This window comes from Gopherus flavomarginatus, chromosome 7, assembly GCF_025201925.1.
Source record: "Gopherus flavomarginatus isolate rGopFla2 chromosome 7, rGopFla2.mat.asm, whole genome shotgun sequence".
Taxonomy (NCBI): domain Eukaryota; kingdom Metazoa; phylum Chordata; order Testudines; family Testudinidae; genus Gopherus; species Gopherus flavomarginatus.
In genome coordinates, this window is record NC_066623.1 from 77,204,797 (window position 1) to 77,229,690 (window position 24,894).

The following is a 24,894-nucleotide window of genomic DNA, read 5'->3' on the forward strand; positions in this document are numbered from 1 at the left end:
CTCCTAGGGCTGTTTTAAGCCCCGAAGAGCCGACGTGGGTAACCACCCCACTACAGGCCCTATGGTTTATCTCAGCATCTCGCTCACACTCATGCTCTCCCCTCTTCTCATTCTTTCTTTCTGCCTCCTGCATATCCTCCTTTTCCCTTCCAGTCACATTCTTCTATTTGCAAATCCCATCCCTGCCTTTCCTCCTCATTTATTTCCCCAAATCACTTCTATCAGTGCCCCAAATCACTTATTGCTGCTGCTGCCCCTCCCTCCAAATCAAACACAGCCCCCCATTCATCCAAAATCAATTACTGTATGTCAGATATGAACACAAACACAGATATTCCCCACTCCACTTTTATGAAACTGTTTAATCCAAAATGCCTGATGTTCCCTGTTTCATTAACATGTTTTCTTTCTGCTGAAAAAATGGATGGGTAGGGATTTACCTGAATCTGATTTCTCTGTCCAGTCATGGTAAATCATGCTTATGAGGTGACTTTAGGTTTCTTAGTTTGAGAAAAATCTGGATCCTAATATTATCAATCCTAAATTGGTTCCTTAGGCGATGCCCCAGTTAAACAGCTACCAAATATCCTGGGCAAGGACATATGCAAAAAGATGGGTTTTTCCATTGTGTCATAGAAGACTTTAGCTCCTGATTTCTGGTGTAGGGAGTTCCAAATTTAGGGCCAATGGCTGTGAATTTCAGCCTGGGGAATTTCAGCCAGAGGCTCCCAGGTTCAATCCCACCCACTGATGACCAGGGTCTGTCGGCATTACACTAGCACACTAAGGCTTTTGATGTTCAGAATCAGCACCGTGAACTGGATCTGGAATAGAACGTCTTGCCAGTGCAATGTTTGGAGCACCGGAGTGGTATGCTGTTTCTGAGCAATACATATTAAGAAGTGTGCATGATGTGACAGCTGAAGATCCCTAGATTTTTGTGGGCATTCCCAGGAAAAGTGCATCACACTTTTCTAGCACGGACACAATGAAAGTCTGGTTCACTTTGGTCTAGTCTTCAGCAGAAGAAAGTGTGCAGCCTATGGCTGACCAAATAATGGAAGATTCTGAGTGTCATAGTTAATATATTCAGATGCACATTAAAGTCACCTTTCTGAGCTCAGGCTATAGGGATATATATCACCATGCAGTTCTGAACAGCTTCAGGTAGAGTAGCTGTTTTTATGAGACAGCAGTGTGTCTTCAGAACTAAATACTACATTTACATTTATTTTCACAATAGTAATACTCTATATTTTACTAAGTCAGCTAACCACCATTTCATTTTTAAGAACATTTTGTGGCAGTACACTGATGGCAATCATCTATATAGTTGGTAAAAATGATTAAATATGTTCTTGAATACAGTAGTTGCTTTTTAATTTATTTAGACCATTATTATCGTGTTACGGGCTCTAATTTTCATAACTGTATGCATTTATCAAATCAGATAAATGTATGTTCAGAAATCTTCACACATTTAAATAGTTATTGTGCAAGCAATCATAGTAATTGTGCATGCAAATCTAGCATGAATTTGTGGGCACACTGCTTAGAAAATTAGGGACATCAGCTCTAGCAATGGAAACATTCAGTTGCAGCAACTTCATGGTTTGAATGGACAGATCTTCTGGTTTTCCAAGATTATGCACAACAAGAGAGGAGTGAGGCGAGCTATGTGCCCTAAGATATCAGTTGATTAGAAAGTCACGCCCATTCAATATGTTTTTAATAAAGGACTCAATATTGACTTGGTTCTGCTTCTGTTGAATCCAGTGATGAACTCCTGTGGACTCCAATGACAGCTGATTTAGGACAATGCTGAGTACTTTTGGAAATCCCATCCAATGAGACTTTGCATGATGTGCAATACAGAATTGTTACACACTCTCTTTATTTTTATAATCCAGGGACATTTTGTTGACAAACTAAATTTTATTCAGTGTAAATTGCTTCCCTGTTTATAGGTTTTTCTAAGAAATTTCATTATGATTAAACCTAGGGAAGAATTATCAAACATATATGGGGAAAATCAGTTTAAACACCTACTTTAAAAAAAAAGAACAATCTCAAATTCTCAGGCTCTAATGAGGAATGGAAGTATTTCCAAAATGAAAGGTGTGTGTCCAAAAATATTTTCTACTGTTCCTTAGGCAAGCCCAGAATAGTTTGCAAATATTGATTGTGAGCGACCATGTATAAACATAGGAGAATACCCTAATTATTATTCAAGGTAGAAAGAAAAATAAATTGTAATTTGTCCAATACATATATTCTTCTCGGTTTTGTGATATTTTTGGTGTACATTTGTTAAGGTACTGGTAGATTGGACAACTTATGCAATAAAAAAAGCATGGAATTTTAATGCTGAAATGATTATTCTAGCTGTATAAAGCCAAGAGCAGTTTCATATTCTCTTACTGAAAGAAGCTTAGCAGCAGCTAAATGAAATATTTCAGAGCATTATATTTTTCTATTCAGTCATTGTAGCCTACATGATGGGAATAAAAGGAATTTTTAAGAAGTAAATGTCATGATGCAAATAGAAATGCATGCTAAGTGGTTGAAGCAGGGATTAATATTTTTAGTAGAATCAGGCCCTGATTCAAATAAGCATTTAAGAATATGCTGAAATTTAAGCATGTGCTTAAGTTCCATTGAAGTGTAGGGGACTTAAGCATGTGCTTAGGTGCTTTTCTGAAGAGAAATGGATTTAAGTGCCTGGTTAAGTACTTTACTGAAAAAGGGCCTCAAAGAGGCAGTAATAACTTACTGTATATTTTACATATCTGATCTATTTATGTATATTAATGTATAAGAACACCCCCAACAAAAGACCTTTAGCAGAGGCAGCTCAGTGGACATGTCCAGTCACTGCCCTGGCCATACCTCCACACCTGCAATTACCATTTACTGTATGAATGGTACCCAGTCCTTGTGGAGGGGATACTATGGCTACTTTTTCTCCTACTTTCAGGAGCTTCTGACAGGGTTTATCCTGACGGAAGTCAGCACACACCCTCTGATACATGCTCCCTCTAACTCAGTGAAATTAAGCATCTGTCAAATGAGGATAATAAAACTGTCCTACACTGCAAGTGTGTGGGGAGAAGCAGTTAATGTTTGTAAAATGCTTTGAAGATGGAAAGTACTTCATAATGCTAATTATTCTTATGTGGCAACCAAGGAGGCACCAAATTATCATGGACACAGGGCCGGCGCAACCCATTAGGTGACCTAGGCGGTCACCTAGGGTGCTAACATTTGGGGGGTGGCGACCGCGGCAGCTTGATCTTCGGCCGCCTCGGTCGTCGTCGGTATTTCGGGGGCAGGACCTTCTGCCGCCTCTGTCAGGGGCGGTATTTCAGGGGTGAGACCTTCCGCCACCTAGGGCACCAAAAAAGCTGGAGGCGCTCCTGCATGGACAGTAAGGGTTTTGCCATCCAACCTTTGCTGTTTGTTTATAATAATGGGTTGGAGCGACCAACATTTTCTTTTAAGCCTTGTGTTTCCAAAGAGATGCATTCTTTTTCAGCTTCACTATTTCAATTAAAGATAGTGGAATAATGTTATTAAGTAGAAAGGCCACAAAAATTGACAGATATGTGGTTGGTAAGCCAAAATGGTGACAAGCTGAAAATCTGAAAGGAAGCTAAGTATCTCATTGTTCAGAATCTTGATTTGGACATTTATCTTAATTTCCAGAAAATCAATCAGTGATTAAACCATGGCAGTATATTGTTGATTCCAAAATAAATTCTTTGGTGGGCACATACAGATTCTGCAATGTTTCACTAGCTGCTGCCCATACTTTCTGATCTGAATTAATTGATTTTGGCTGATGAAGTTTAAAAAGGAAGGGAGAAAGGATGCCACTGAATAATGGGATACTAACTTCCCATTACTTTCTTAAAAGACAAGTGGTATTTAGACTCAGTAACAATTAAAGCTGGCAGACTGAACTGGGACTCTCAAGCAGTGGGTGTTTTTTTTCTTAGTCTCCTTTCAGCTTTTTACTGAAAAGGTTTTGGGGCGTTTTCCAGCCCTATGTCATCTCACATTCTGGCATATTAGCTTTATGGGTATCAAGTAGATGCCTGGATCACTTGCAGCTAAAACTCCATGCATCACTCTAAAAATGTAAGGGTAAAAAGTTAAAGAAAAGTAGGAAAGTCAGCATATGATTTAGCCATATTTTTGTTCAAAACCAGAATGCATACAGCCTGCTTTCCATAAGATAATAGATTTAGATGGTATGTGAGAGCAGGCTTCTGACATTTGAAAGTCAGAAACCAAGGTAACTATTTTGTCAGTTAGACCCTTTTACATGTCACTTTCAATAATAGGCAGAATTTTGAAAAAAATGTAGTTTTTTTTCCCCATTGTGAGTATAGCATATTGCTGCTTCATCAGGATGTCCACTGCACTAGAAAATGAAGCTGAGTTCCTCATTCCCTTGAGTAAAAATACACAGAAGGTATTCTGAACATAACAAATAGCTGAACAGTGGTTATGTGTCATGAAAATAATTAATGGTGCTATCTTCACTAAGAAGCATATTTCAATCAGATGAGTGATGACTATGCATAGAATTTTTAAATTATAAGGAAATTCTGAAGCAGAAAAAATGCAGACAAGAAAATCCACCTACAATGTTAATATACCATCAAAATTGGGAAAAGTTTCTTTTATCTGCTTCAGAGGCATGTGTGGAATGTAACTGACAATATGTCCACGTGGAAGCATAGCATAAAATCATAAACATTACTGTGATAGCTGGGAAAAAAACAGGCGTTAATTTCAAGTTGTTATTGAGAACTTTTGTGTCAGTTAAAATTTACCATACACTACAACAATTCAAGACTAGGAAAGTAAGATAAATAACAATTAGCAGTCTTCTTCTGCAGAAGCACCATCTGTTACATGCCAGCAATCAGAGTCTGTTAGAAAGTGCTGCTCATTTAGCCACTTTGCGCTTGATGCAGCGTTAGCACTGTTTGATAATGAATGCAGCCCCTTTGTTTAGCAATCATGATTCATTGTATTTATAATTTAGCGATCACAGTGTTTTTAGCCCTGCTAATTGATGTTGCAGCTGCATGCTTAGATTATTCAGGGAACATATTTCTCAAGTAAATACTACTGCACTCAACTCCTTTCAGCTTCTCCAACTGAAAAGGGTTGGTTTTAACCTTTTTAGGAACTTAAGCAAAAATGACTATCAAGTGGTAAAAAGAGCTCATAATAGAGAAAATCTTCCTGTCTTTAAAATGTTTCTAAGTGCATTTATATTCCTGCTAATAATTTTTACTTATGATCATCTTGAGCTATGATCTTCTCAGCTCTTGGTAGCTAAACATTGTTGGATATGGGACCTGAAAAAAAATAAAAATAAAAACTAGATATTGTTGCTACCAGGTGTTGGTGAGGGGACACTATATATTCCTCCTATTACTTTGAGTTAGTACTAAACCAGCCCTTTCGGTTGTAGTTAGGGAGCGCTGTGCTGCTGCTTTGTAAAATTGAGCCAGCAGTTATTACAAAAATCCCACAACATTTTTCACACGAGTAGATAGTATTAACCACAATGAGTGGCCAAGGTCCAACTTGGGATAATTGAATTCTGGTTGCAGTAAATTCAATGGGAAAGGCTTACTTCACTCCTCCTTTTAGCGGAAAATTTTATACAGTATTGCTGGAAAATAATGGGTGCTACATTCCATCAGAGAGATGGCTTCATTTTTGTAGTGAATGAGTGATGGTTCCATACTCATGATAAATACTTGGAGCATTAGGGTAAATCAGGAATTGCTCTAGATATGCATCAATGTAATAGACAGCATAATGTGTCAGGCTGTGACATAGCTCAGGCCAAATTCAGCCATAGTATAAGTAGGCTTTAGTTAAGTTAAATTGAGGAGCGATGTCTGTCATAGTTCAGGGCAACCCCACATGTATTTCTTCCCCCTCTCCACCTGCTTGGTCCAGCAAGGGCAACCATTCTTGGCTTACAGCTCCTCAATCATCACCTCTCTTGGGCAGAGACCTATGTCTCTCTCCCTCCTGACTGGGGTTTTTCCAGGTTGTGCAGTTCCTTTCTACATTGTGTTATTCCCAGCAAGCCAGATGATCTAAATTGCCGGCATCTTTATATTGCTTTCTCTCCAGAGGATATAAACAACATAAATGGCCACAGTTATACGTTATCACACTGCTCTTTCTAAGAAACCACAGCTATGCTTAAGGTAAAATCATTACAGAAAAATATATATTGAAAACAATAAAAGAACCTACACACATGCTAATGAACTTTCCAGAGATCACCCCAACTCCAATCCTCGGTTCTGTCAGGTGTCAGTCCATCCAACCCTTCCTTAAGGATTGCCCCCCTTTCCTTTGTTACATCTGTTTGCTGGATCGGGAAGAAGGCTCTGAGTCAGTTTAATCTGCATAATTTGTCCAAAAGTCCCTTCTTTGTCTGCTAGTCACTGGAGATTCCAGATTAAGCCTTTCAAGGGAGTAATAAATCTCTGGAGATGTTACAACCTGAGTGAATTTGCCAATCACTTTCCCCCCACCCCCTCCCCAGCACACACACAATGTTCTTAGTTCTTGGAGGGCCGTGGTCAGTCTCCCCCATAGAATTACATACAATCCCTGGCACACTATGATACATAAACTTAATCAAGTAAAACCTCCCAAAGTATTGCAGGAGATTGCCACATTTGTCACAAGGCCCTGATCCAACAAAGAACTTAGGTATATGTTTAACTTTAAAACTATTCACACATTCATAAAACTGAAAATGTATTTGCTATTTAAGTTCTGAATTTGACCCTTTCTGAAGGCTCAATCCCTGATCATTCTGAATGGAAGCGCAGAATGTAAATAGAAATTACTGGATTTGTTCATATTATTGAACATTTTAAGAACTAAAAATAAGCAATTTGTATATTCTGTACTGTTCATAAAACAGATGGACATATGACTCTTACAGAGAAAGTTTTCCAAGTTTCTATTTTTTCAGCCGATGGCTATAGGCAAGAAATACCTGGTTGTAATGAAGAACTTTCTCAAGCTAAAAACTAGCTTTGTATGAAAACCAGGTGGTCTCTTATCTTAAAGATTTAAGGGTATTCAAGGTGAGTATTTTCAGTACAGTATGCTAAAGTTTCATATACAGCTTCTGTTAGTAACAAGAACTGTATATATAAATCCCCTGATTTGAAAATTAAACTTTTTATGGTTTGGGAGGAGAAAACTCTCTCTTTTATATTTTAAAAATGGATAGTAATGTCTGTAGCTGCGCAGAACGTTGGCATGCCCTTCCCAAGTCCCCCCATGTGGCTCTATAGCTAAACCTCATCACTGTTCCACAACACACTGCTACTGCAGCCCTGAGCAAAATCCAGGGCAGAAACACCCAGAACTGCAACCTAACATTTTAGACAAATAGATGTATAGAGGACTTAGAGGGTGAAGATGTGTGAATCATGAGCCATTAGCCTTACAATAGCACAATATAATAGTACCTAGGTTTTTTACTGAAGTCAATGGTAGAAGTCCCATTGACTTCAGTTGGATTGGATTTAGACAGACATTCAGCATGTTTGGAAATCCCACATTTAGTACATAATATTATTTGCCTTTTCCCTTAACTTTTATTAAATTTCCCTATGTCTTTTGATGTGTAAATGCTCATCTTATATATTTATTTGGAGTGCTTTTTTTGCTCTGTGTTTATAAAGGGTAGTTGATTTTCTAGTCAATTATTTGTTGTAAGCTCCTAATAAACTGTATGAAAATTAAAAAAAGGTTTAATGGGGGGTAAGAGGGATTTTTCATTTTATTGATAAAATGGTCAAGAAATGTTTTATTTTTATTATTATTAACATTTGCCAATTTTATTATTCACTGATTTATAGGAAATTGTAAGAACATTTCAGATCATATTTTCAGCACTTTAATATAATTGTAATATACTATAATTATGAACCAGTATTTATTTCATACCTTATACCTTTTCCTTCTTTTACAGGGCCCTCCTGGAGCAGCTGGTGCTGAGGGCAGACAAGGTGAAAAAGGTGCAAAGGTAATAAATAAGACCATTTGTTCCAAACAGTGAAATACAAAAACCATTCCAAAAACTAAATCATGCTTTTTCTAAGCTATTTATTCTACAGACTGTATGTGATATTTTAAACCTACCAAAGTAATCACAGTTAAGTTGTAAATAACTCAAATTAAAGGGCCTAAATTTAATATATAAATTGTGAAATTCTTTTGCTTTAATTTTGCTGCACAATTCATTTGTATTTAATGCATAGTCTACAGTAGGGGGCAGTACAGAGGCATCCCCCTGGAAGGAAGCTTCTAGAGGTATTTGATGGTTTGCTGTGTGTGCTGCTCACAAATGCAAGGCCAGGTCATCTCACTAGTGCAGAAAAGAAGGGGAGAACATGGTCATGTCCATCTCATAAACTTTAGGGCAGGTTATCACAGTTTTCAGTCAGGGGCCAAGTCTGCTCTGAGGGGAACAGATTCAGACTGTGATCATCTCTTGGAAAAGGGTGTGAAAAATTCCTTGTGCCCTCTGTCTCACTTGTGCACCCATACCGAGCCATGGATAATCAACTCCATTAATGATGTGATCTGATATGTGCTTCCTTGTAGGGTGAACCTGGGTCAGAAGGTGCACCTGGAAAAACAGGACCAGTTGGTCCTCAGGGACCTTCAGGAAAACCTGGTCCAGAGGGTCTCCGTGGTATTCCTGGCCCTGTGGTAAGTTCATTGAGTATATAGCAATATTGTTATCTTTTTTATCTTGTATATCCACTTTTTAAGAAATCTTAATTGTTTCTTATAGGGAGAACAAGGTCTACCTGGAGCATCAGGTCAGGATGGACCACCTGGTCCTATGGTGAGTATCCTTCCTTCCTTCCAATGTTATGTCAAAGGCCTGGTCTACACTGGGGGGGATCAATCTAAGTTATGCAGCTTCAGCTAAGTGAATAACATAGCTAAAGTCGACATACTTAGTCCTACTCACTGCGGTGTCTTCACTGTGGTGAGTTGCCTGCTGTCACTCCCCCGTTGACTCTGCCTGTGCCTCTCGCGACGGTAGAGTACAGGAGTTGATGAGAGAGTGCTCAGGGATTGATTTATCATGTCTAGACTAGATGCAATAAATCGACCCCCGCTGGATTGATCTGGTGGGTAGTGTAGACATACCCAAAGAGGAAAAATCCTTAAAAATGTACTGTTAAGGTCCCTGTATACATTCTGGGGAAACTGATAGTACAAATCAGTGGTTACAAGGTTTTTATCCTTCTGTGTTTGAAAATATTGAGTGCCTGCTTTACAACTGCTTTATCCAGTTATAGAACATAGCAACTGCACTGGAATCAGTGGAGTTACATTGGCATAAGACTGGTCCTCTGGTCAATCTTAGAATAAAAACCAACATATACAAGTGCAACAATGTATACTATCAAAAAATGTGTTTGTCTCCAAACAAGCACTAATGAATGTAAGGCCTTATGGCCTTCATAACAGCAGAAACCACACAGAAAAAAAATAATCCTGGTAAAAGAACATTTCCTTGGCACTAGTGATTTCAATGCAGCCTTTGCTGGTAATAGAGGTCATGTAGGTACATGTAATTTCTGGTGCAAAAGACTAGAGCGTCTAACTAATCACTGAAACGCAAGAAAATTCAGTATCAGAGGGTTTCCTAGCAAGGCAGAGCCATACTCCATCTTTAATTCACTATTCCTTGCCCAAGAAATAGTTTATGGCTGAGGTTTTCAAAGGGGCTTGAGGGAATTAGGCACCTAACGCCTATTGAAAGTCAATGGGTTTTGGACACCAAAGTCCTGTAGGGCCCTTTAAAATCTCATCCTAAAAAGCTGTCTCAAAGAGGTCACAGATGAGGGATGTCATCCTTAGAAACTACTCAGTGCAGCTCATCAAGTCTTCATTTTTATACTGCACAGCAACCTGCATGTTGTTACATGGTTTATTTTCTCATTTTCTTCTTCTTTTGGACTCTGAGCTGTTACATTACTATTCTACTTTATCCTGCCCTTATCACAGCCTCAGATCTATTTTGGGGGTTACTATAATATTTGTCCTTATTACTCCCCAAGCATTTAAGATTAAATGGAAAGATAATTTGGAATCATCACCTATTATATAAACAGCTGCTCATGAAAGAAACTAGCAGAAGTGCACTCCTGCACAGTGCATTATTGGGGAAAACCTACAGAACTTTGTAGCCCGCTGCAAAGTTGTTTTTTATGATGAATTGTTGTGTTAACTCTTTAGCTAAGTCTCAGAATATGCTTTCTGTTTTATTGTTACTTCAGGGCAGTTTATTAGTCATCAAACTATGTTTTGTGACTATAATATTGATATGGCTGCAAAGCAAGGAACTAATACTCCACAAATTAATTCATACTCAGCCCAGTCACCACAACCCCAGGAAATTGTCTGCTGCTGAGTGGTATTTAATACTCCTTTATCTCTTAAAAATGGCTCAATGGCCAAATTAATATTGCTGCACATTAATAAAGAAGGCCAAAGGAAAGGAAGCACATAGAAGTCCTAGTAGTCAGTAGAAGTAGTGGCATAATTTTCTTAATAAGTCCTTCCTAATGAATAGAAAAACTAATATGATGAACAGCAAGTTGTTGCTGTTCTCAATCCAGCCTTGTATTATAAATCTACAAATCTAAATTTTAAATCTACAATACCTGGCCAGATGGTCCGGGTCTCTGCAGCTAAGCAAAGGTGATCTGGCTATTAGAGAGGTCTCAGGTCTCTCGCTTGCCAAAATAGTTGAGTTGAGATTCGTCTGGATTGACTAGATACATTGTATTAGCCCAGTCTGCAGTCCTATAAAGAATTTGATTTGTTATTAAACCCTCTGAGGATGCGTACAGACATCTGCAAGCAGTGCCGTAGCAAGGGCGAGGTGAGTGAGGCACTTGCCTCGGGCGCGCAAAACTGAGGGGCGCAGAAAAAGACAAATTAAGTTTTAAATTCTTACAATTTATGAAAAATTATAGTCACATAATATGCACATAGTGTCATGATGAATGTGCAATGTAAATAGAAAATAAATAGAATACACCCTACAGTAATTATAAAGCATTGGTTCTCAAACTGGGGGCTGCGACCTGGTTAAGTGGCGGGTAGCGGGCCCCGACCCCTGTGCCAGGCTGTGAGCACCGATTGCGACACATAGCTGCGAGCCCCGACCCCTATGTGGAGCTGTGGGGCTATAAGCCCCGACCCCTGTGCCAGGCTGTGAACTCTGACCCCAATAGGGACATGCGGCTGCGAGCCCCAACCCTAGTGCGTGGCTGCGAGCCCTCACCCTGACTCCGACCCCTGCACCGGGCTGTGAGCCCCAACCCCTGTGCCAGACTGCGAGTCCCGACCCCGACCCCTGTGCTAGACTTGTGAGCCCTGACCCAGGCACATGGCTGTGAGCCCTGACCCCAACCCTACTGCGTGGCTGTGAGCCCCGACCCGAACCCCTGCGCCAGGCTGTGAGCCCCAACCCCTGCGCCGGACTGTGAGCCCCGACCCCAACCCCTGTACCAGGCTGTGAACCCTGACCCCAGGCTGCGAGCCCTGGCCCTGACCCTGACCCCTGCGCCGGGCTGCGAACCCAAACCCTGTGCTGGACTGTGAGCCCTGACCCCGGCGCATGGCTGCAAGCCCAGACCCCAATCCCTGCGCCGAACTGTAAGCCACGACCCCAGTGTGCAGCTGTGAATCCCGACCCCGGGCTGTGAGCCTCAACCCCGATGTGCAGCTGTGAGCCCCAACTCCAACCCCAGCATGCGGCTGCAAGCCCTGACCCCGACCCCAGTGCACAGCTGCGAATTCCAACCCCAGTGCGCGGCTGTGAGCCCTAACCTCGACCCCAGTGCGTGGCTGTGAGCCCTAACCCCGACCCCAGTGTGCGGCTGCGAGCCCTGACCCCGACCCCAGTGCACGACTGTGTGTCCCAAACCCAGTGTGCGGCTGCGAGCCCTGACCCTGGGCTGTGAGCCCCGACCCCTGCGCCGGGCTGTGAGCCCTGACTCTGGCCCCAGTGTGCGGCTGCAAGGCGAGCCCTGGCCCTGACCCCTGCGCCAGGCTGGGAGCCCCAACCCTCACAGTTCATGATGCACTATGATGCACACCTTATATATATTTAGTTGATTTTGTACACGGATCTTATGATTAAAATAAATAAATGTTCTATTATTATTATTATTATTGTTATTTACATATTTTTCTTTTCTTTTTTACGAAGTAACTACTATGAAATTATATGGAGTAGGGAGGGTGCAATTTTATATTCTTGTCTCAGGCACAAAAATAGCTAGTTACAGCTCTGTCTGCAAGGTGGGAAGAGAGAAAGTTGGTGGGTTTCAAGAGAGAAAATGGCCGTGGGCAGACTGGAAGATTGGAAGGCTTTTAGTCATGAGGAAGTTCTAGAAGGTCTGCCTCTGAGGTGATGCTGCTCAGCCGTCAGGAAGAGGTAATACATATTCTGATGCTGAACAGAAGGTGTTTAATACATTTCCAGAATGACACGTTAGGGATGAAGACTTTGACATAGAACATGGACACAGTCATGGTTGAGTGAAATGAAAGAGCAAGTGTCAAGTTCTCAAATGACATACAAGGGTATGTCCTACTGCTGTCACACATTAAATAAAAGCAATTGTTTCTTTTGTGGCTGGAAGTTTTAACTGCTGCTGATGTGCACAATAATGCAACCACATCACATCAAGATGCTGGTGCCGCAAGGGGCAAATTCAGTCCCTCCTTTTATTGCAGAAGTGGTGTGGTTCAACCATGCATAAGTGAAAAGGCTGGATGATGGTCAGAAGGCAGGAGGCATTTCCTTGTACCTTCCCCTCCTCTCATGGCCTGGCAGGAATAAGTACCCCTGCATAGGCCCTAGGACTGAAGTAGCTTTTGCAGATTAACTATACAGATGTTCCACACATCCTTTGTGAAGAGGATTCCTGCCCTACTTCCCCCTCACTTCTGAAGCCAGGTACTGAGGGTTGGGTTTTAGCTATAACAGCTGCAGAGCTTATCATCAGGTTCTCACAGCTTTTACAAATGTGGCTGAGAATATGTGCAATTCATCATCTAAAGTAAAATACTTCCTGAATTAGTCCTTGCTAGGACTTTCACCTCTGAAACACCTTTTCACTTTCTTGTGTGTATCTTAACAAGAAGAGTAGATTTTTTTTTTCATTGATTGGAACATTTTATGGGCACATTCTGGCTGACTAACATAGATTTTTGCAAATGTTCAAAACCCATGATTTTACCCTATAAATAAGAAAGAGCTTCAGAACATGTATTTATACTTTTCTCAGGGCTGGAATTGTTTCTCCCAATGAACTGTGATGTAACGTCTCTCAATCGATATATAATTTGTATTACAGTATCGCTAAAAAAAAAACAAGGAGTCCTTGTGGCACCTTAGCGACTAAAATTTATCTGGACATAAGCTTTCATGGGCTAAAACCCATTTCATTAGATACAGGAGTGAAAAATACAGTAAGCAGTATATGTATTACAGCACATGAAAAGATGAGAGTTGCCTTACCAAGTGTGGGGGGTCAGTGCTACCGAGGCCAATTCAATCAAGGTGGAAGTGGCCTATTCTCAACAGTTGAGAAGAAGGTGTGAGTATCAACAGAGGGAAAATTAATAAATTTTAATAATAAATTGAATTAATAAATTAATAAAAGTAATTTAGTCTCTAAGGTAACCCAAGGACTCCTCATTGTTTTTGCTGATACAGACTAACACGGCTACCACTCTGAAACCTGTGTCACCAGTGAAAAGTATCACTAGAGGCTCCAAGCAAGATCAGGGTCTTGACACTACACAAAAAGAAAAGACAGCTCCTTCCTGAAGAGATTACAATCTAAATAGACAAGACAAAGAGTGGGAGAAAGATACTATTACTATCCCCTTTGTGCAGAGGGAGAATTGAGGCACAGAGATTAAATGACTTGCTCAAGATCAGACAAGAAATCTGTGGATGAGTCAGGAACTGAACCCAGAGTCTGTGCCTTAATCAAAGAACCATCTTTCTTCTTCTAAAACAAAAATTTACTAGTCATTAAACATCCTTTTTCACATTTAAGTAGCAAAAATGTCCCAGGGGATTTAAAATAAAATGTATGGTTAAAAGACCTGTCCTGAGGCTATTTTAAATGCCCGATTTCAATCAGAAGCGACGTATATTAATGAGTTATATACCACTGAAAATAAGAATTCAAGATTGCCTGTTGATTAGCTAGCTCTAGTAAATCATTATATTTACATAGCAGCATATTAAACTTTGGTTCACATCTGAAATAAAGTTCAGAGACAGCAGTTGCTGAGTTTAGGTTGCGTTCCCAATGGACTGCAGTTGTGAGAAGCATGCCAAAGTAGATATGCAGCAGAGTACAACACGCTGCAGGTGAAAATGTTTGATTCTATATTCCAGAAGCTTAAAAACATATCAGTCCTGTTTTCCTTTTCCCTTTTTGTTCAAGAATTATGTATTTGCCTAGTCTTTTGTATCGACTGATATCCTGAAGTAGAAATGGAAAAGGTACACATTGAATAAAATTTTGTACATGAAGAGTTGTGGCACTTCTGAATCTGTGCCACATTGAATGTGTCACTTATGACTGCTATACCATATCATAATTTCACGTATGCCCCTGCCAGCAGGAGACTGGTAGTGATGAGATACTGGATCAATTTAGCACCTCCCCTCCCCAATGTACACATGTGCAATGTGAGATTAATGGCTCAGAAATTAATGCCTCTACTACATGTGCATATGCCCTGCATCACTTGGATTTTCACTGTATTCTGTACAATTTAAACAAAATCAGAATTATTCCTCATACAAATAGCAAGAGATTATCAAGTTTGTAAGCGAAGGGTTCTTCCAAACATACAGATCTGCTCTCATCTTTCCAGCTTTTAAAAAAGTAAACACATTTGTTGTAATTATTACAAGATTAATATCTTAATAGAATTGCCTTATGTCCTTGTTAAAGTTAACAGAACAACTCTCAAGGAGGCAGAAGGGGAAAGGAAAATGATGAGAGTGGCCTATCATGAAGTTCATTCCAAATTCTTCCATCGGTTTTGAGGAGTGCTCACAAGATCAACCTTTGGTTGTGTCAGAGCTGAAATAAGCAAGGAGTTCAAAGTGCTCCAAACCCTGTGTACTTCTGGGGGATCTGTAGAAGCTCAGTGATGTTGGTGTGGATCCCCAGGCCTTATGGCTTCCTGCAATTTTATCCTGCCTCCCAGTCAGCACAACACCAGTGGAGCCCTTTGGCAGATTTCTTTTAGCATCATCTAACACTGGATCCTCCTAAAAAACCAGGGTGGCGTATTCTACCACGTGCAGTTCGGCTGAGCCTTGGACTGTAAACACTTCTGAGTGGATGTCCTATGGAGCTGAGAGTGATTAAGATCCCTGTCTTGTCCCTGTTTTTTCCCCTTGACAGAATTCAAGCTCTGAAACTCTGAACCTCTCCCTTTCTCATGTTTTGGCTAGGTGCAGGGCCACACAGAAATCTAGAAGCCAAGGCCAGGTCTTTCTTAGGCCACAAGAAAAAGGAGCACTTCACCCTCATTGGAAGACATTACAAAATCATCAATTTGACGTGATTTACAACCTCTTCTCCAAAATAACCCAGACCTGGAAGAGCAGAAAGAAGTGCATTGGCTGAACAACATGAGGAAGCTTGCATATTAGGCCAAATTCTGCCCTGATTTACTATCTCACTACCTCCTTCAGTGCAACCTCCATTAAGTCAAAACAAAATGTGGCCCACTATATCTGCCTCAAGCAAACGCGCATTTGAGAGTTCTAAACTCACTCACAAATGAAAATTAGGGAAGACTGGTTTACACCCAGAGCAGAGGATGTGATGTCAGAAGCTCTTTATGCAGTGGGAATGACAGCTTCAGGATTTTCCATTTTGTACTCTTGGGAAGGTATTTTCCAACTCCTATAGAGTCCTCTAGCTCCCCACTTCCACTTTTACTTTCCTGTCTTCAGATCTCACATCATGGTACCCTACTTTCCATCTCAGGAATCCTGGGAATGACTCCTGCCAGTGTCAATTTGTAGACGTTTCAGATGTTCCATTTCTAAATTAGATATTGAGCACCACATACTTCTGTGGGTTCTGTCTAGTCTCTTTTAAAACTGATTCTGATAGCAGTAAGTTTAACTACCAGATAATGAGATTATGTCCATTCAAACCTCTTAATCTCTCATGTTATTGTATGTGTTTGTGGTTTCTTATGTTATGGGCTGTGCTTAAGTAGCCGTCTCCCAGGTCTACTTTTTTAAAAAAAAACCTGCAAATAAAAAAGTTGATTCAAAATGTGCCACAAGAGCATCTTTTATAATCATTATACTGTAGAGATAGATTTAAGAATATGGAACCTTGTTAGATTAAGATTTTTAAATTGTCAATAAAAATTTAACAGTCTCCTCTAGGTATTATAGTTTGAAATATATTTACATTGCATCGAAAGAAATTGCATTTCAGCTCGTGTCAACATTAAACACATAGTGCTAATGCAGTCACTGTGATGTTATTTTTTTAAAGGCTCCCATTTTAACTCCTCATTCTAATTGCATTTGTTTACAAGGTTAGTGTGAATCACAGTTTCACAGAGTCACAGGCATGAGTGGTTCAGAAAAACTATGGCACTGGCAATAGAGTATTTTATAATATCATTGTCGTCATACGTAGGCTTTCCCAAAAACTTTTTAAAAGATGCATACTGTAGGATACCAAAACAAATTTGGTAAATTCAAACTGATGCCATTTGGAAGGCAGTTCCCTTCTAAATCTCTGAGAAATTAGTGTTTTGAGAACATTTTGTCCAGTCCAATTCTTATGGGATATTCCGTAAGCCATTGTTGAATCTATGCACACTGCTATCATGATGGCTGAATCTGGCAGCATGGCAGCTTGGGCAAAATTTACAGTAGAGCTGACAATCTCCATATACAGGTTCATAAAACCTGAGTAGTGGTTCTTGTTAGTTTATGAATGCTTGTAATTTAATAATACATCTCCCTACATAGTGCCAAGTAAGGGCACAATCCTGCAAATCTTAGGCAAGTAGTGCCATTGATTTCCATTGGATTACTTATATGAAAAATGACCACTCACATGACCAAATTTGAAGAGTCAGGCCCTACGTTTCCCCACTGGTGTCCAGTGGTGCATGAATTCTAACTGGATAAAATAGTGCTTCATACTTTTGTGCAGCTTTTATTTTTTAAGCACCCTGCTAAGAGCTGACGGAAGCAGCATTAGCATTGCTTCCCAAGGACCAATTACAGACCAAAATTGTGGCAAAGAGTGTGTCTGACTCTCTTTTAGGAAGCACCATCTACTGTTGTGTTGCTGTATACATGATTGTTGGCATTGTTTTAAGAGAAAAAATATTTATTTTAGGTACTTATATGGCCCCCATCACTATAGTGTCTAAGTGCCTCATAGTCTTTAATGTGTTATCCTCATAGCACCTTGTGAGGTAGGGAAGGGCTATAATCCCCATTCTACACTTGGGGAACTGAGGCACAGAGAAACTAAGGCCCATATTTTTAAAGGTATTTTGACATTGCTCTGCTCACATTGCAAGGCCTAAGGGACAAAATTCTGAAGGTATTGAGGTGTCTAACTCCCATTGAAATCAGTGGAACTTAGGTGTCTAAGTACCTTTAAAAATTGGCCCTAAATGACTTAGACAGTCAAGTCTCATTTTCAAAAGTGGCAGTGCTGAGCAAAGCAAGGCCTAAGTACCTTTAAAAGCCTGGGTCTAAGCAACTTGCCCAAGGTCACACAGGAAGTCTGTGACTGAGCAGGGAATTAAACCCTGAGCTCCGTACTGCCAAGATAATACCCTAACCTTGGACTGAAATAAGGAGTGGCTCTCAAACCAATAACAAAATAGGGGGAAATTAATATAAGACACCTGATTAACAATGTGCCAGACATTACTGATCCTCACTACCAACTTAAGTGAATTAAGAGGTCTCTTTACCACTGTATTAGAACAGGATAGGGATAATAAAGAACAAGCATTATTGAAGAAGTAATGAAAAGCATGTAATGTGCCCACAAGCAAAAGTACTGTAATAAAATCAACAAAACATAGATAAGAAAATTTGATTAACTTTCACATGCTTCATTGGGTATTTCCAGTGCCATGTGGAGACTTTTAATTGACCTTTAAAGAGCTCTTTCCTCATAAATTTCCAGTCACACAGGCCCTTGCTTCCACTTCCTAGTCTTGTCAAAATCAGCTATTCTATTAGTGCAATGAATCAGAAATGTTTCTTTTAAGCATACGCTTATAGATTATCTTGTGCCCTAAGTTGTACACCCAGCCCGTCATCAGCCATTGAATGCCATCGTACATGAACTTACAGTACTTTTATTATTTCACATAAATATTATGAGTGCATCCTACCATGTCATTTAAAACTTGTGTTTAACATTATTTCCATTGACCTATTTAGGGTCCACCTGGCTTGCCTGGACTGAAGGGGGATCCAGGTTCCAAGGGTGAGAAGGTAGGTGGAAATTTCTCACTTTGTGTCTTCAGTTTGAGAAAGATTCCATAATTATGGCATCAGTCTAAAAGCCAAGTGTTGGCTGAATGTATAAGACAAAAAACAACAACGTATTTCTGTTGTATAAAAGATGTCATAGTGACACGAAAGGTCCATGGCACCCATCAATCAACTCTCCACTGCCATAATAATAATAATAATAATAATAATAATAATAATAATAATAATAAAAAATAATGAAATGGTAGACCACATCTGCCCATCCCAGGAGCATTCAGATAGAAAGGAAAAATCATTGCCTGGAAGGTAAATTTACTTTCTCTGGCTTTTCTCTGTTATTAAGAGCCCACAGAAATCCATAGGGGAAAAGCATATAGTTTCATAATTGGAAATAAGACATATTAGCTTTTTTATATATAAAAAGCCACAAAATATAAATACAGAACAATTGTGTATGTCTTTAGTGTGAAGTAATAGGAGTAATGACTTTAAAGATAAAGGATGTGCTTGTCAAAGGATCCTAAGAGAAATAGGCACTGAAATCCCATTGAGCTATCAGGGCAAGAGGAACTGTAGGTAGAAAGGGACATTGTTTGGTGTGAAGTCCATACATTTACATACTTGGATCAGGTATTTAAAAAATGTTTATTTCATACTGAGGTGGTTTACAACTCTACTTACAAATGTGTTTGGAGCATTTAAATACTGACAAGAGTGTGACGCCTGTACTGATAGGAATTGTTATTTCTTCACTGGCTTCAGTAAGTAGCTACTATGTAGCACTCACAGATTTATTTTTCATGAAATAACTGGTTAACTCTGCAGGTAATCTCTGAGCATAAATGTCTGCAAATGCATGTACCTGTAGAATAATTGTGTGCCTACTGTTTTTAGGGTTTTTAGGATTTCTCTGTAAATACGTTCAGTGATGACTTTTCAATACCCTAAACTATCAATGTATATTTCTCATTTAATTTACATGTATTCATAGTTATATACATTGACCTTCAATCTTATTTTTCTCTGCCTCTTTTCTAGGGACATCCCGGTCTGATTGGTCTGATTGGACCTCCAGGAGAACAGGGTGAAAAGGGTGACAGGGGTCTTCCAGGTCCACAAGGAGCTCTTGGAGCCAAGGGCGATACAGTTAGTAAAACACACTTTTGTTTCCATTTAAGCTCTGTACAAGCTTATCCTCTCTGCCAAGTCAAGAAGAAGAGAATTTGAATTCTAAACCATTTGCACAGATCTTGTATAATTGAGTAGCATTTAAATTGCAGTAGCACCTGGAATCCCCATTCAGGAATCAAGGTCCCATTGTGTTAGGTGCTATACAAACGTGTCAAAAAGCTAAAGAACTCAGAATGTAGCTTATGGACAAGACTCAATAGATGGATGAAACAAACAAATTGGTAAAGGACATGGTCACAACAATTTGTTCAACATTTTCACATACACTAGCTGTGCTCACAATGTAGCTCATCATCTGCCTAGCTTTTATCAACTAGCAGCATTCTGTGTGCATGATGTCAAAAGTGAACCTTAAGGAGGATTTGGGAGTGGATGGGGTACTGGCTTATGAACTTTGGAGGACGAGAGGAACAAAAACAGAACTCAAATTGGCATGTCATGTTAATAATAAAACAGGGTCTAGATCATTAAGCTGACTCAAACCCTGCGTAGAACTACTCTGTAGGTGTACTTAACTAGTCATCTTAGTGCCTGTCACCATTGCTCAGTATAGCAGAAACAATGCAGATAGAATAATGTCGTTTCTGCTCATTCTTCTTTAGGGCATTCCCGGTCCTGCTGGTCCACTCGGCCCCCCTGGCCCTCCTGGTTTACCTGTAAGTAATTACATCCAAGGCGTCTTGCCAAATATTGTTCAGTTCAAAATATTCCCATCTTAGTTTGCGTACAACTCAATGTAACTGTGTCCATTGTCCCCTAGGGTCCTCAAGGTCCAAAGGGTTCCAAAGGATCCACTGTAAGTAACTCCTCTCCACACTCGTTCTGCAGTTTCCCTTGGGGTTGGTGGTTTTCTTAAAAAAAAAAAAATCTGCTGTTTTGTTTTTCCAAGACTGCTAACATAGCGTTTCTTTCACTGATTTGCAGGGTCCTGGTGGTCAAAAGGGTGATGGTGGTTTACCTGGCCCCCCAGGTCCTCCCGTAAGTAAAATCATGTATTTGACGATGCATTCAGTTAATGGTCCAAATGATCTTATTTTATAATGCCCGCAGGTAGGACTTTGGAAAATGGCAGAAAAGGGAAATATTAGAGCTGGCTGGAAATATTTCAAACCGAATGCTTTTCTGTTGGAAAATTCCAGTCCATAAATGCAAAAAATTTCACAGAAACATGATGCTTCTGACAAAATTCATTCTGAAACAAAAATTTGGGAGGAAAAAAGGAAACACTTTTCCTTTTTCAGAACATAACATTTTGATTTTCCATTTTTTGATTTTATAAAATATAAAATGCAAAAAAAGAAGTCACAATTGAAATGAAACATTTTCTCAATCTGAAATGCAATTGATGGAGGAATTTTGATTCTCTGGAAATTTCAAATATTTTTGGTTTCATTCCAGTGTGAGCATACTAAGAGACTGTCTGTCTCAGGTTGTTTCTCAGGTGCACTGGGGCAAGTAACCCCAGAACTGCACCCCATTTGAGGGCAACTTACTCTTCCCCAAGTGGCTGATTGGCTCTGCTAGGCAGTGTGGTGGTGGACACTGGGGGTGAAGCCCAGGCCTACCTCTTGCCTGCCCCCTTTGGGGCATTGTGGGCCCTCTGGGGAGCAGGGATAATGCAGTCCCTACATTTTTCTGAGCATGTGGACTGTGATTTTGCTCCATATGGCATTCCCCCTGCTCTGCTCCCATATAAGGACCAGGAAGAATCTCTGTCTCTCTCTCTCTCTCTCTCTCTCTCTCTCTCTCTGTAATCAAGCCTTGACCAAACCAAAGGAAATTCGAGAAAAATAAATAAAATAAAAAAGAAGACAGACCATTCAAATGACCTCCAGCCAGGATTTCCATCTATCAATCTATTTATGCAGCTAGAAAATAAAATTAAAAGGCAACCAAAGTATGTGATGTAATTTACAGGGTCCTCCTGGGGAAGTTATCCAGCCTTTGCCAATCCAGTCACCCAAAAAGACAAGAAGATCTCCGGATTACATGCTGGCTGATGCAGCTGATAACATCCTGGATTATTCTGATGGCATGGAGGAAATATTTGGTTCACTCAATTCTCTGAAGCAAGATATTGAACATATGAAATATCCAATGGGCACTCAGAACAACCCAGCCCGAACTTGCAAAGATCTACAACTCTGCCACCCAGACTTCCCAGACGGTATGTTAATATTACATGACAAGAGCAAATGGGCTGAGGTTATGATTTACTGAAGTATATTGTCAGCTTATTAATTCTAGTTATATAGTTAATATAGTCTCTAAAGAAAGGCTAAGAAAATGTTCATTAAATCCATTATTGCAGGGGGAAAAAAAGCCATTTATAAACATGGTGAATTTAATTTCAACTATAGAAATTCTGTGGCTGTAAAGCAAGAGTTCATTACATATGCAATACAGCCAGTCTGGTTTTAGATGTAAAGCTTTTACAAATTGCTTTACCAAAAAAAAGCGTATTAGCAAGAAGAGAAATAAAAGTTTAAATGTTTATTTAGAAAGGTAGACTTTGCATTTTACAAAACCACCTTTTCCCAAAAAACAAAGGGTGAAGTCCTTGTGCCATTGAAGTCAACAGGAGCTTAGCAACAATGATGCCAAGATTTCACCCCAAAGATATAACTGTTTTAAATCTGGGGGTGAGTTGCTGGATGCAGGTTTGTATTAGGTGCTACAAATATTAGTCCAGAATTTTCAAAAAATGATCAGAGAGTTGTACAAAACATTACTGAATACTGCTCACAATAAATTCCTTCATAATTCTTTCATCCTAAAAAGACATTGAGCAAAAAAGACTGAGGTTTTTGTGAAATGTAGGGACATATTCAAGATCATATGGCAATATTAAGACAAGTACTTTCCGGTGTTAAAGTTAAATAAAATGCAGAGTCATAAATTAGGCAGTGTTTCAGAGAAATAGCTTTGTTTATTTTTGTTTATTTATATATTTAAACTGCACTTTCTCTCTGGTAAGCTTTAAATGAAGGCCAACTTTCACACAGCTCTCCTGCTTTTATATTTCTTTTATTGTAATGAATATTTCACCCCGTTCAAAGTAATTTTTTCACATTTTAAAATGAGAGCAAAAATACATTTTGACAATTTAATAATACTTATTGTTTTCACTCTAGACAGATAAAAACAGATGGTTGCCTTGAGGAACAGTTAAGTAGTGAATGTACTGTATGAAAAGTACATATATTGCAATTCAGTACTTCCATTATAATAACTATCTTTTATAGAAAGTCTCTGACTTGTTCACTTGTCAGTATTTATCTATTATTTGGAGCTTTTGTTTTAATATGAGTGAAGGTTTAATTTGGTTAAAATAAAAGTGAAAACATTCATTTCTTTACAAAGCTCTTGGGAGTAGGAGGCTAGCTGTCAGGACTGCCTATTTTAAATAAAGAGAGTCTGAACAAAGAAGGCTTATATATAACCTGTAGCTATTATCACAAATACCATACATACAGCTTTATGTTCCATACTTTACATTCAGGAGACAGTATTACTGAAAGGATTGGTAACGCACGCCTTTCAGAAACCTGCGCTTTGGCTAGCACCTGGGCTAGGAGGGTTGTGACTGAGAACCATTGCTGTTTGCTGTTCTGTGTTAGTCCACATAACAGAAAACACCATTATAATTAGAATGATTGTTATCAGTCACTTTAGAGACTGACATTTGAATGGTCTTGAGACTGACTATAGAACTCACCCCAGCACCTTGTCTAGACTAGCATTTCTAGGACCTATCATTCCCAACAGTGGTAAGAAGGGTGGAAGCTGTAGAGCAGAAAAGGCTCAGACCAGTTCAAGTGTCTTTTCCATTATATTGTCTAACCAGCCATCAGTTATGGTGCTTTTACTATCTAGAAACATCAGAGACAACTACACGGCAGCTTCAGGGTTAGGCAGCATAGTGGTAAAACGCCTGAACCTGAGGCTTATCTCAGTTTCCACCAGTGCTCCCAGTGCAGATGCGTAATTCAGGAGTTAGAAGCAGGGACAATGGCTCTAGTCCCAGCACCACCCAACAGAGGTGGAGAAATAAGCTAAACTCCACAGAGTTGTGTAGTAGCAGACACCCTGCTTCAGCATACCTAGGATTTCTCACATGCACCCTTCTATGACTATGCAGCTCCACGCCACCCTGAACACAGAGTTGTGCCTAAACATCACAATCCAGCCCAGGGTTTGAACTGCTCCTTTATGATGCAGCCTTAACATTTCTTCTGCTTGTTTTTCTTTCAATGTTTTGAAATATTAGGTTCTGACTTTTCTTTAACTGAGGGATCTGGATGTTGAAGTCACAGGAGGCTGACACATACAGCATGCTTTCTCCATTCCGCTGGGTTCTCTCTCTCAGAGCTGTGCCTCAGATTTCAGCTTCCTGCGGTGTCATTCACCAGTTCTGCAAGCGACTTACTAAAGTCTTTCAGCAATCAAAGGGAGTCATACCCTGAAATAAAATACAAGCTAAAATAAAATAAAAAATGACTGAGGATGGTTTTATCTTTCATAAAAGAGCAATAAAGACAACAAAAAAATTGTTTTTCCTTCCCAAGCTTTAAGATGAAACAACTATAGCTTTACAGCTAAAACTTTTTGAGCAGCATTGGATGGCAATAAAAGATGACTTCGCAATCAATTATCTTAAGTAAATCCTCTCTTGTTTGTTTTAGGTGAATATTGGATTGATCCTAATCAGGGCTGCTCTGGAGACTCCTTCAAAGTGTACTGTAATTTCACAGCGGGTGGCGAAACTTGCATCTACCCAGATAAGAAATCTGAAGGAGTAAGTACCAATCTGTGTTTTGGATCGACTGTTGACAGTTCCTGCCATGTTGTTGCAATATTGAACTAAATAGTACAATTATACTGTCATGTTTTCATTTATCTGTTTTTATTACAGGCTAATTATTACATTTAATTTGCATAAACATGAGTAAGGCTGCGAGTCTGTTATGGAGGTCGTGCAAGTCACGGATTCAGTTACTTTCCGGGACCTCCAGGACTTCTGCAGCTGGCAGATGTGACTGATCCAAGGGCCAGCAGCA

General features: G+C 39.6%; 1 protein-coding gene across 1 annotated transcript in view; it reads left to right on the forward strand.

Moving 5' to 3' along the window:
* Positions 1 to 24,894, forward strand: part of COL11A1 (collagen type XI alpha 1 chain) — a 228,243-nt gene that overhangs the window by 197,609 nt on the left and 5,740 nt on the right. Inside the window, exons 55-64 of the mRNA XM_050963625.1 lie at positions 8,039 to 8,092; positions 8,674 to 8,781; positions 8,867 to 8,920; positions 18,590 to 18,643; positions 19,682 to 19,789; positions 20,437 to 20,490; positions 20,595 to 20,630; positions 20,759 to 20,812; positions 21,752 to 22,001; positions 24,520 to 24,632. Coding sequence (XP_050819582.1) covers positions 8,039 to 8,092; positions 8,674 to 8,781; positions 8,867 to 8,920; positions 18,590 to 18,643; positions 19,682 to 19,789; positions 20,437 to 20,490; positions 20,595 to 20,630; positions 20,759 to 20,812; positions 21,752 to 22,001; positions 24,520 to 24,632 — 885 coding nt within the window. The remainder of the gene's footprint in view (positions 1 to 8,038; positions 8,093 to 8,673; positions 8,782 to 8,866; positions 8,921 to 18,589; positions 18,644 to 19,681; positions 19,790 to 20,436; positions 20,491 to 20,594; positions 20,631 to 20,758; positions 20,813 to 21,751; positions 22,002 to 24,519; positions 24,633 to 24,894) is intronic.